This window comes from Halyomorpha halys, unplaced genomic scaffold (genome assembly GCF_000696795.3).
Source record: "Halyomorpha halys isolate HHAL.00 unplaced genomic scaffold, Hhal_1.1 Scaffold237.1, whole genome shotgun sequence".
Lineage (NCBI taxonomy): Eukaryota > Metazoa > Arthropoda > Insecta > Hemiptera > Pentatomidae > Halyomorpha > Halyomorpha halys.
The window spans coordinates 918,568-931,838 of record NW_027112495.1 but is presented as its reverse complement, the minus strand read 5'-3'; the positions used below and the strand labels follow the sequence as shown (position 1 = coordinate 931,838).

General features: G+C 29.3%; 1 protein-coding gene across 1 annotated transcript in view; it reads right to left on the bottom strand.

The window, feature by feature from the left end:
- skd (mediator complex subunit skuld) overlaps nucleotides 1-13,271 on the bottom strand; it is a 107,923-nt gene that overhangs the window by 93,435 nt on the left and 1,217 nt on the right. Inside the window, exon 2 of the mRNA XM_014419379.3 lies at nucleotides 10,945-11,299. Coding sequence (XP_014274865.1) covers nucleotides 10,945-11,299 — 355 coding nt within the window. The remainder of the gene's footprint in view (nucleotides 1-10,944; nucleotides 11,300-13,271) is intronic.

The window sequence follows — 13,271 nt, the reverse complement described above, 5'->3', positions numbered from 1 at the left end:
TTATTCCAAACTCCTTAACCATCCTAACCCATTAATTCTTAATCTTTCATCCTTAACAATCCCTGATAATCCTCCGAGGCGTCTGAAAAGAAGATGGCCACGGGACCTTCTAGTATAAATTAATGTTTGAAGTACCACCAATGGGTGGTTCCTTCCCAAGATTTTCAAGTGTATATGAAACATATTACATATTTACCTATTGTATTATTGTGTACAGTTGTAAATAATTTAAAAAAAAAAATATTATTCATAAGAATGGGTACGTTTAAGTATACCAGTTTAAACAAAAATCTGTAAACGATATTTTTCCTTTCTAACTCCTCTTCTTAAACATAAATGAAATTATATAACTAAAAAAAAAAAAGAATCATCGTGTTTAGTTATGTCAATTTAATATTCGATGAAATTCTTGGAGAGATTATATAACTTGGTAATCTTTCGATTTAAACATCCCGATCGGTAATTTGGCTGTATTTCCATGTCTATAATATAAATACTTCTTATATAAAAAAACAACCTGCCGATATCAAACATGATATGTTTAAGTTTCTTTATTTATATGTAAACCCACGATTTTTAGGGCATTCGTCACTCTTTTCTTAAGTCTTAAAATAATATTGGACATAAGCAACATGTTACCTTTATTTCTCTTGAATAGTCTTAGTTATTATACCATTGTTTGTTTCTCTCTCACCCTCTTTTTATAATTATCTGAAGCAAAAAATACATACGTCAAATATATAAACATCCCGGTGTTGCCTGAAGGGAATTTTAAGGTAGATTGAATTATTTAATTTTTTTTTATATTACAATCGTACGCTCATGTATGTTTATTACAGCGAGATTGGGTAACATTTACTGATGAGGAGAAATATATTATAGCGGATTTTCAACACAGGATCATGATAACGAAGATTTAATTATCCTAAAAATCGGAAATTAAATATAATCTGAGCAACGAAATTCGAATAAGGACAGTCCCCATTTAAGCATAACCTCCGACGAAGGCGCTAAATACCTACAGTTCGTTAGACGTCCTTGAATAGTGGAATGTCGACAACCCAGGTCTTTCAGCCGATCTTGCAACCTACAACCTTCTATTACGGATAGTCCGACAGTTAGGGAACACAGGTCAGACTACCATTTTTTTTGTCGAAAGAAGAAATATCTTAAGGTTTTGAAAAAGTATGCTTATGAAATTACAAAAATTATAAGCCATCATGAACTCTACTTATTTATATAATAAAACCGGGATATACGTGTCTGCAACCACTCATTGACTTTTTCCTCACAGTATGTAATATTAAAAAAATAATTTTTATTTTCTAACCTATTACGTCCCAACATTTTGTGTAGATTAGTGGCCTTGTGTTAATTTTAATTCCCTACGCTTATGATTTTTAAAAAATCTACATTACAGGGAAAACAAAAATTATGAAAAAAATATTTTTAATATTTTTTTTTTCTGTTGTAATAAAAATTCGTTGTTAGGGCTTCTCGAGGTAGGAATAACGAATAAAAATTTAGACCCTGCCAAAAATACAACGAAGCAGTAATGTAATAGGGAAAGATCGGGTGATCTTAATTTTCCCGTTCAATTCCAAGCAGATATTTTCCTTTTTTTTTTCTCTCTTTTAGTTATTTGTAAAATTCTTTGATATTTTGTATTTTTGCGTTGTTTATTAATGCTAACGATGAGAACTGGTCATTTTCTCGAAATTATCAAAATTTAAGGTACTTAACATGAAGATTTTTTGAAAATTGGGCATTAAAACCCTATTAAGACGATTTCAATGATGATAAAATCTATCTGATATAAAAGAACAATTAATTGTTCATTGATTCACCAAATTTAATCAAAATTGTTAGAACTCTTCTGAAGAAAAAAAATGTGAAAATAGATTATAAGAAATATTCTATTCTAACTTTTCGTTTTTGAGCTTGGGTTACCATACAAACACAGACCTGTTTGCGAGACTTGGTTAGTTAGACCCAGGGAACACTAAAACGTGAATTTTGTCGATAACTGGAATTCGAAATTTTTCACAATATCCTTACTATATTATATATATATAGAAAAGTGAAAGTAAAAATAAAAAAAAATCTACAAAGTTGAATTTTTTAATGTCGATTCACCCATATCAATTTTTTTTTTACAGCAAATAGAACATTACTGCGAAATTTGACGGGTAGTAGGAATCGTTAAAGAAATTCAAAAGGTCTATATATTTTTTTGTGAAAATAACCACTCCTCATTTAGTTTAAGGAACTAGAAAGAAAACAAAACACATATAAAAATTTAAAATTTCTACTCTTAATTTTAGATTCTTAAATCCCAGGAACATCAATAATTTCAAAACCTGTTTGAGAATTGGCGAACTCTCTGAAAGTCTAGGTTTCAATATTTCATCATTAACACCTATCGTCTATTGTGTAATTTTGTTTAGCTTATATGTTCAGTACATTGTGTAATTTCCATATGATCCTGAACACAAGATTATGCAATAATGTATATGCATTATAAGGCTGGGATAAAAAAAAAATTAAATACCTTAAATAAAATAAAATGTTCAAATAACTTAATAACCATGCATCCATGGAATATTATAATCACTCAATTTAAAGATGAAAATCTTAAAAATACAAAGATAAAATCAATTAAATCTTAAACCAGTATTTGAAACGATTTGGACAATGGATCCATGTGCATTTTTTAAACATTACATGGAAACTGTTTTATCTAAACGAATAGATAACACTCACTTACTGAATTATTGATAACTTTATCTCAAAAACGGCAAAATGGCTATGATAATGAAATTATTAATGGTGTTTCTTCGTATGCAGTGTATTTGTAATGAAGATGGGTTTTTGAAAAAATCTATCGCAGTGTGTAGAAGATTTCTAGAACCATAAAAAATTATCGAATAATTATACATCGAAAAAACTATACATCTCCTACAATATTACAATACATTAATCACTCAAATGAAAGATAATGAAATTCCCTACAAATTAAAGCAAACATCATCAAAATTGAACGAGTGTTAGCCGAATATTCTTAATAAATAAAAGAACAAGTAGCACTTTCTGACTTATTCATCACTGTATCTCAAAAATGGTAATACCCAAGTTATTAAGAGTACAGAATAAATTTCCTGTCTCATTTCCATTTCCAAGCTATGTACATAGAAAATGTATACGCTATAACAATTTTAACAAAGACTTAGAACATTTGGGGTAAAGATAAACAATAAATTAAAGGGTAAAAAAATTATGTTGAGAGAGATCGAAGCGGGAAAGAGTAAAGCGGTGATGATTAAATCCCACATTCTTAGTTTTCATTAAGTCCCACAGAATATATATATACACATATATTTAAAAAATATCTGGTACAGAAACAGTCCAGATAAATATAATGGATTCGAAAGAACATTGCCGGGCCGTCCTTGACAGGAGGTAGTGGCTAAGATAACGGAGAGGGAATGAACCATCTACAAGGCACTGTTTCGTCAGGCCTTTGTCAACGTTGAAACGTCAACTCAAAATTAAACTAATAAACAGATTTGAAATTTTGTATGGAACTATAAAACCAATATTTCCAAAGGAAAATTTAAAACATAAATTAAGAGTTGAGTTGAGTGAATAAAAAATATTAATAACAATATTCTTTATTTATTCTATGACACGTACTTTTAGAAAAGAAGGCAATGAAAATTATTTCTTGTTCCTAAGAGTAAAATAGCAATTAAATTTGGAACATAATTTATTTTAAATGAAATAGAAAGGAGGATCTTAAGAAAAATCTATGGACCCAGGAAAACACAAGGTTACAGACTAAGATCCATCAAAGAGATCTACAGAAACATCAAAGACCTGGAAACCGAGATGAGAGTCAGAAGGCTGATGTTCTATGGGCACATGAGGAGGATGAAGTAGGAAAAATTGAATAAGAATATCTTTAGGAAAATTTTTAGCTACAAAAACATAGGAGGATACACGAAGAAAATGAGAGAGGAATTAAAGAGGCTTAAAATTTCAGATACCGACTGTCCGGATAGAGATATGTATAGGAAAACATTGAAAAGTCTCAACAATATTGCAAGAGGAAAAAAATAGGTACGAAGTGGTCCGAAGAAAGAAAATCAAGACTCCCAAAGAAGCCTAACCATTGATATTCACGTGGTCCTTAGTGGCCGATACGTGTTAAAAAAAATAAAATAAATAATGAAATTATAAATATTAATTTTTTTTTATCTTATTTTAAGCTCTGATGAAGCCCTACAGCGCAATGTAGGTGTACAATAAACTTTTGGACCTTCATTAATTACAAACACGTCAAATAATAAAATTCCAAAAAATATTAATAAGCAATGCTTTAGGCTAAGGCTCGTATATGACAAGGAGTTCTTACAACGATGGCAACAAATCTATATTTACAAACTAATACTAATAAAGATAAGATAATACTTGAAAACTGAAGTGTTTCAACTGGAGTAGCACGATTTTCATATACTCTGTTCGCTAACGGAATGTATTACGACTCAAGACAAATAAAATTATTTCAAAATTCATCGAAATTGTAACATTTATTTAATAGAGATTTATTAGTTGATAGTGTACAGTTGAAGGATAAGGTGGTCTGGGCTGAGAGGTTGTTAAAAAAAATGGTACTCATACCGAGAAAACTAATACAAACCAACATTTCGACTCATGTTGCAAGTCTTTATCATCAGGACTAACGAAACGAGATAAAAAATATATATAATTATAAGGGGATATAAAAACAGTACACTGTACTAGAACAGTATGATGACATAATATAAAGCTATAAAATGACATGATAAAAAGCTGTAATATGGTATAAGTAAATTGTTACAAATCTTGGCCATTAGCTTTGGCAGTTTATTTGTTATTTAACACAGGTGTTCTTACTTTTTGTATTTTATCATACATTTCTCACAAATCTAAATTCTCAAAACACTTCTCATAATAAATTATGTATTACTTGTTTCCTGGTTTTTATTGCAATTTATATTTTTTTCTACCAGGATATTTTTTTTAATATAATCTCACTCAGAAATGCTCTGAGATAAATTTTTTAAGTCTTGTTTTCTCAAAACTTTAGTAAATAGTACAAAAAAATAAAAATAAATTATTTTCGCACCAGATTAACCCGACCTGATGTTCCTCGTACTTTACCACAGGCAGGTTTAATCTAAAAAGAAAATTTTTAACAACTAAGACTTTTTAACGAATTCGAAATTAATTTTACAGAAAAAATAAGTAAATAAAAGAAGTCGAGATTTCGCCATACAATAGTATGGACCTCTAAATTATTACTTCATATTTTTTTGGCAAATCTTAACATTCTTAATGGCTTAGAACAGTTCCCAACCGGTGGTACGCAGACCATACATAGGGGGTGGGAAACGAGAGCTTTGGGATGGGCCATATATTTTTGTGATTATTTACTCTATGAACTATCCTATTAATAATCTTCCTTGATGTAAGGATTTGAACTGAAAGGTTTTAGAAGCGAATTGCACATAAAAGTGACCCAAAATCCACTTTTAAATAATCTAATATTTATTTTTCGAGGAGGCTCTTCTTCGTTCCAAGTCAGAGGTGGTTGATCGCATACGGCTTTATTTCCGGTTTAGTGTTCCGCAGATTTCTATGGGTTGGGAACCACTGACTTAGAACCCATAATGCTTTTGAAGGATTTTTGTTTTTAAAAAATTGAGGCGAATAAAATGGTAAAATACATATTTAACAAAACCATTTTTAGGACCCGGGTACATCCTTGGGGAGTTGGAGTAAAATGAAAACCATCTACAATAAAATACTGAAGTGCAATCACTTTTACGATTTATTGATTACGCTTATCCGAACCTTATCACAGCAAATTAGCACCTATTGCAATATCAGTTACACAATCACTAACTAAAAACTATTCCTCCTTCAAATAAAACTCAAGAAACGCGAAACAATGTAACGAAATATATCTGATGCATTGAATTTGTTCGTCAACATCTCCGTGGCGTACAATGGAAGATTAAATAATACAAAATCAAGAATAAATTACAATAAGACATAATTTATGAAGAACAATATATTATTTTACGTAAATTCCTTCTTAATTGTTTCCAGGAATAATTAATATACAACCTATCATTCAATATGCCACCAGCTACTCGAAGTAAAGGTAAAAAATATTTTCAAGTAACTAAAATATCGACCAACAAGTTCAAGTTTTATATTACATCAATCCAGAGCGCATGAAATAATTAAAACATTCAGAGACAAATATTACCTCTGAACAATTATCAACAACTTTTTAGAATCATAAATAACGGGGAATGAATGAAAAGGAACGAGTCTTAAAAAGGACATGTTAGTATAGAACGAGTTACCGAAAGAGAACGGTTTCGCTCATCTGAAGCACTTCCATTCCTGGGCGAAGGACGAGTGAAGAGCTCGTCGTGATTGAAGATATCAGCTGATGAAGCTGTTATGTCATTAACATATTAGAAGTCCATAGGAAAAATTATTTAGTCCACTTAATTTGTGAAACTGGAATTACACTGAGATCTTGGGAGGAATGAGAAGTTATATCGAATTGTTAAGAGAAAAAGCAATGTCAGGTGATATCAGCAGTTATCTTGTGTTATATTTTAGATTATTTTTGTTTTTTTATTAATTTTATTTTTCATATCTTATGACCAAGATTTTTTTTCTTCCAGCAAACCTATTAAACAGTTCATATTTTGTAAAGGAACGAATTGCATCTAACAATTTTTAAGTTGAAAATTTTTTTTTCATGACAAATTGTGAAATGTTATTACGCAATAAAACCGAAACACAAAACTTCAATTTTTTTTTTTAAATCAAAATAAATCAGTTTTCTCATGAATCTGATTATATTATTAAAAATAATAATATTCATTTATTTCTCTATTAATTGAAAAATGTAATTTTTAATTTTTTTAAACTACCACAATTTAAGGTCAATATAAATTAAACAAGATTCCACCACGTTATGCAGAAAGGATTATTTAAAAAAATTTTAAAGCAAAAACTTAAATTTTTCCAAAATTTAACATGACACCTTCAGCCAACCATACACATCTTCAATTGTGAATATCACATGACTCCAATTACAAAATTAAAAAAAAAAGTTTTGATTTCATTTTTAAGACTATTCAAAAATTCTTGATATTTGTAATTTACTGTAGTAATGATTGATGAATTTTACTCTCGGGTAGGTTAAAACTATGCAATAAGTGTTACAAGATTACATCGTATATTTTCTTGCTAAAGCTTATTTGTTGATTATAAATATCTGCACACGCGGCAGAGATATTGGTTTAAAATAGTGGCCTTGTGGTTATTCGATAGTGATTTCATTAAGAGACACATTTCCGCATGAAAATTAAAACAACTACAATTTATTTTTGAAGTTTTTCGTACTGAAATATTACAATGTTAATATCAGATAAAATTCCAAAACTTGAAATACTTTTTCTTTTCAAAAAGAAAACAAACATACTTTGCCTAAATACAGACAAAAACACAACACGCAAGGGACAAAAACACAGTATACACACAAATATATATACATAGAGGAATCTAAGAGAAGAGAAACGTCCGACATAGAGATCCCTTAACTTAAGGTAGAGTGGGATCAATCCCACGGTAAGCGAGCCGGAGGCCATGTCGATACCCAACCACCTCGGGTAGTTACATCATGAACCCAATTCTAATCCCCAAAAACAAGATTTGAAAGGGAATCGTCAATGGCTATTGCGTCATATAACTCTAGTAGACATATAAAAAATATATCATATTTACATTTTATTTGTTTTTATTCATCGACGATTAAAATCTAGATGGCGTTTCACGATATCTAGCTGAAAAAAAAACTTAAAGTGAGGTAGTCTGAGTTTTAATAGTTGGCTTATTAACTTAGGCTAAAACTTTGTGGAGAGTAAGTTGAACAAATATTGAGTAAATCTGAAATACGTACCAAAATACTTAAAGAAAAATTATTTATAGGAAGAGCTGTTTTAATTAATTAGCGATTTTAAGTATTGTTAAAGAACATGTTTTAATTTCTTATTTCAGACTGCTTGTATTTATCCATTATAATGAAATATATTAATTTAACCTAGGCATTATATATTAATTTATTTTAAATTTCCAACGTCTGCCAATATCAAGAATAATGATGATTATGCATACCTATATTAATAAGCATAAAACATTGTAAATTTTTTTAAGAGAATAGAAGACGGAATGAACTTTTTTTTTGGACTGGATTAAAAATGGAAAATTAATTTTAAAAGGGATTAAAAATAAACAATAAATGTCAAGAGAATTAAAGTTATATTTTCTCTTTTTGGTGATAACACAACGGAGCATGTAATAAGGAGGTTCCTTCTTGTTGAACAAGGAAACATCTTGAGGTCGTTCACACCTCCGTTAAAACGGAGGAATACAATCCATTTCATGCATACAGTTACATCACAGAAAATGCCACTCTGAGGAAACATGAGAATAAACACACGAGGTAGTATTAAGAGTTAATACAGCTTTGAATTAATGAATTCTACGTAATGCACTAAATTTCTAACGAGATACTGGATTGGCTATTAATAAAGGCTATGAGTTGAAGAAAAAAAAAATTATGGAGGGTAATTTCGATAGAAACAGTGTAACGTTTGAAGAACGGTTCCGTACGTTAAAAGAGAAGTTTACAAATATAAAATATATCTGACCTTAACAAGACTATTTAATATATTACCACACCGAATACTGATTCAACACGGCCATTTTAGATTTCTTACTACAATAGGGTTTGTGCCGGTATACAAGTAATGAATAATGTGAGAAAAAGAGAAAGGAGTCTGATAAACATTACAAAACGTTGGCCCTGCTTACCGCACCCTAGATAAAAAAAATAAAATAAAAAAAAATCAAGTAGGGGACGACACTGGCTGAAGGAGACAGTGTTGCCTCCCGCCACGGCAACGCTGCCTTAATACACGCACAATCTTCAATAGCGCTCGCTTGAATTCTTTCTTAATTGAGAGAATATTCGCCTGTATGTATGTTTACTCACAATAACGCGTCTTAATCGCGTGATCATTAATCAATAACATTTATAGAGCGAGTATATTTGAATTTTCCATAGTCCATTATCTTAAAATCTTAAGGACAGCAGTAGTTGCACTGAGGAAGAGGAGTCACCTAAAACCGAAATAAGGACACACTTAGAAATAGCAAATTGAAAAAATATGAGAACTTTATTTACTATAAAATTATTGATGTAGTCGAAGGTTTATAATTGTAAATGTGTATAAAATAAACTGTATAAAGAAAGTTGTGATAATGTAAAAATCAGTGAATTTATTGCTTTGAAAAAGCCGTAAACAAAGTTAAATGTGAGAGAGAAATAAATAAGGCTTAACAGGGTTAGGTTATAAGTAGCCCTAATAGGGTTTACCGTCGCTTCCCGCCCTACCACGACGTGTTCCCACCAACCCTTCTCTGATAGGGGCATAAAGGTTAGACATTTACATTGTGTCTGCTCACAACCCTACGTTTTGTATAACCCTTCGAACTAATATGGGTGATATATAAAATAAAAAGTAATAAAAGAAAATTTAACACAGAAATAACCAATTAATTACTTTTTCTTTATTAGAAAAGATATCAAATAAAATATTAAAATGTAACTCATGGAGACATTTTGGCCCACAATGACAATGCCTAGAGGTTTGAATTGCTTACAGGCAATCAATGTATAATTTTTCTTTCTCAAGTTTCTTATCCAATCAATTCACTGATATTAAAATGTAATTAGCCAAAAAGACTATATAAAACCTTACATAAAAAAACAACTAAAATATGTAATAAAAGTTTATTACCCTAAGCCCAGAAATGTTAAACTCATAAAAAGTAATAATTGAATGATGCTCTTAAAGGTACGACTTTTTCAACATAAATCGCTAAATTAAACGAATGATAAAATATGCACATTAATTCTTGATTGAACAATAATACCATTGAAAATAAATTTTGGCAATTATATATATTATCGAGAACTAGAATTAAAATAAAAAATGTTTTTGAAATAAATAAATACTGAAAAATGATTATATCAAATTTATAAATTATACTTTTATAGAACAATTAATAAAAAAACTAACTAAATTTCTAGATAATATACCTCAGAGTATAAATCTTACTAACAAAAAATTAGAATTTATTGGCAGTCCATGTATTATATCAAATAAACAATTGTAATAAATTATTTTAAGCAATAAAATTAAATATCAAACAAAATTATCGAGGACAAGAATTTCTTGGGACCACAACTTGATTGATATTTAATAATTAAACATAGTACTACTGAAAAAATAAACAATCAGCACAAAGTTGTTCGTAATAAAATTGTTCATTTAATGAATGTAAAACTTATGTTATCGAAAAACACATAGTCAAAACAAAAAAATCAGGAATATATTGCACACTTATACCGTTATGGAATCAGCTAATAAATTCAGTTCTTCTATGAAAGTAAATGTTTTTTTTTCTTGAATAAAGCTTTAGAAATATGCATACAAATTTATTTAAGAATTAGCATGAATGATTAACTTGAAATATTTATGTTTGAGATGAAACTGTTATACCTGATTTGTTAAGCCTGAATATTATTTGATCAGCAGTACATCGTCAATTTGATAAAATTTGAAAATCTTAAATATATTTAACTCTGATTTAACTTTGTAAACAAATAAAATCACATTTCAATCTTGACAATTCTACTAATACAAAGAAACCAATTACAATAAAACACAGCATTTGATATTAGCTTTACCATAAGAGCGAGATAAATACTCCTCAAGGATAAGGGAAATAAAAATACTAAGTACTTACCAGCTGAAAGAAGTTCCGGGGCAACAAGAGAAGACAAGTCTGGTTCTTCACCATACCAAAATATCCAAAGTTCTTTGGCAGCAGCCAATGATAAAGGTGGGTGATGGGACATTTGAGGAGGAGGAGGAGGCGGTCCGGTTAGTCCGAGCTGGTCGAACAATTCTCCGGGTGACCGAGAGGTGGGAGCCACGACCCGTCGCCAGACACATAGCATGTCTGCCGAAATACACTTTACGTAAGAGGAAAGGACAGGGTCCTCGAGGGGATCCGAAGGAGGATTTCCAGGCTCGCCCCATTCTCCTAAACCTCCTCCAACCCATACCACTTTACGCCACTTGATCCCACATAAGTCGGTCTGTAAAAAATAAAATTAAATATTAAATTATAGAGCATATATGTAAATTCTTAAAATAATCTCTTATAATTTTTTCTATCCAATTTTATAAAAAATTTCATCAGATATCAACATCAACATTATTAAATGCTAAGGCTGATAACTCTTTATTTTTGACAAAAGAAGCTATATTATTATAAAAACTAGGGCTGTTAGTAATTATCATGTTGTATAAAAATATTATTTGATTAGACATAGAAGAGATTTAAACGACCTGAAGGGCCAAACAAAATCGCAAAAAAGAGTGGTAAAAGATAATATCCCTCAATACCTGAAGGATTAATTCTCAGCAAAGAAAGCTGACTGAAAGAGACTACTTTAGGGGGTCAAGATTCAGTAGAGGGTTGTTGTGCCAATAAAGACACAACTAATATCTCTCATATAAATTCACTATATACAAATATAATGAAGATTATGATTCTATATAATCCAAAAACCTCAATTAAATATCTGAAACAGGTTTAAAAACTAATCTAATCATATTAGAGGTTTCAAAAATCAAATAGTTCACATAGAAAAATTAATAAACATAGAAATATACTTCAGCAAGTAAAAGAATAGCTTTTAAACTTATACAGAAACTATCGATATACCGATTACATACTATTAAAAAGACAGATGAGAATTAATTTTTTTTTCAAGTAGAGATCACTTTCATTTAGTGAATTAATACTGAACGAATAAATCTGTAGAGAATCTAAAGCTAAACCAACATGAACTGCTATTCATAATTCACAGGTTTCTCTACATAGACTTGCAATATTCATATCAAAATGAATTATTTGTTCTTATCAAGAAAACCAACAAAAATTACTAAAGATTAAAAACAACACAAGATTGTAAACTTGTTACGAATTATAAATGATTTAAAATATAATACTAAAAATAAATGTAATAGAGGTAAATCATTTTCAAAAATAATGATACAATTTCAGTAAGTTGACTTATATCATTAACTAATATATTATTTATGAAATACAAATTAGTCATTAGTTATATTTAAGTAAAAATTATACAAGACACATCAACAAGATAGGAAAATTCAATCAGGAAATAAAAAGCATTAAGAACCTCCATGAGAGTAACAAAAAAAAAATGATTAAAAAAAAATGTAAGACCAGATGTTGAATGGTTTATTCCAAATCATTAATAAAAAGAAAAGCTAATTTATATAAAAGTATCAATGAAAAGATAATAAGTCCATCAACAAATATGATAATAACAATCATCAAAACATCTTTAATAACCATTAGGCCATAAATAAAAGGACCGTTAAACCTACATTTAAATTTTATCAGATAGAATACAAAAATTCCTTGAGTAATGATACTGCTATACAACAACAACAAATGGAAGTAAAATTGGCCATTAAAATAAAAATAAATCAATACCTATGACAATACTAAACAGATAAATCCAATATAAACAATTAGAACATATCTATTTAATTGAATAGCACGGTAGAATCCATGTTGATAATGAATAATTATTAATCAACAATGGGGAAGTTTGGGTATCATAAGAAAAATATATTTATCACATACCTAAATTTAGAAATAATTATATAAATTACAACCTATTGTACAATATATCTTTATTATTGGTTATTAATTAGTAGAATTGGATACAGAGGTATATTAAGTTTTAAACAAAATTCATACATAATTCAAATATTTCATGAAAACAAAACATAACTGAAAAAATAAATAAAAATAAACTAAATAAATAGCACCACAAAATCTAAAGGAATACTAATAATCTAGATTTCAAATGTTATCTCACAATATTATTCTACAGGGCACCTGAAAGAGTTTCAATTGTGTTATACTAAGTCAATGACCTGTTTCATAAGGGTTGAGAAGCAAAAGGGACATTACTAAATAGCTTTAATTTGAACAAAAAGTACAAGGGATAAAAGTACCTGAATACTAAA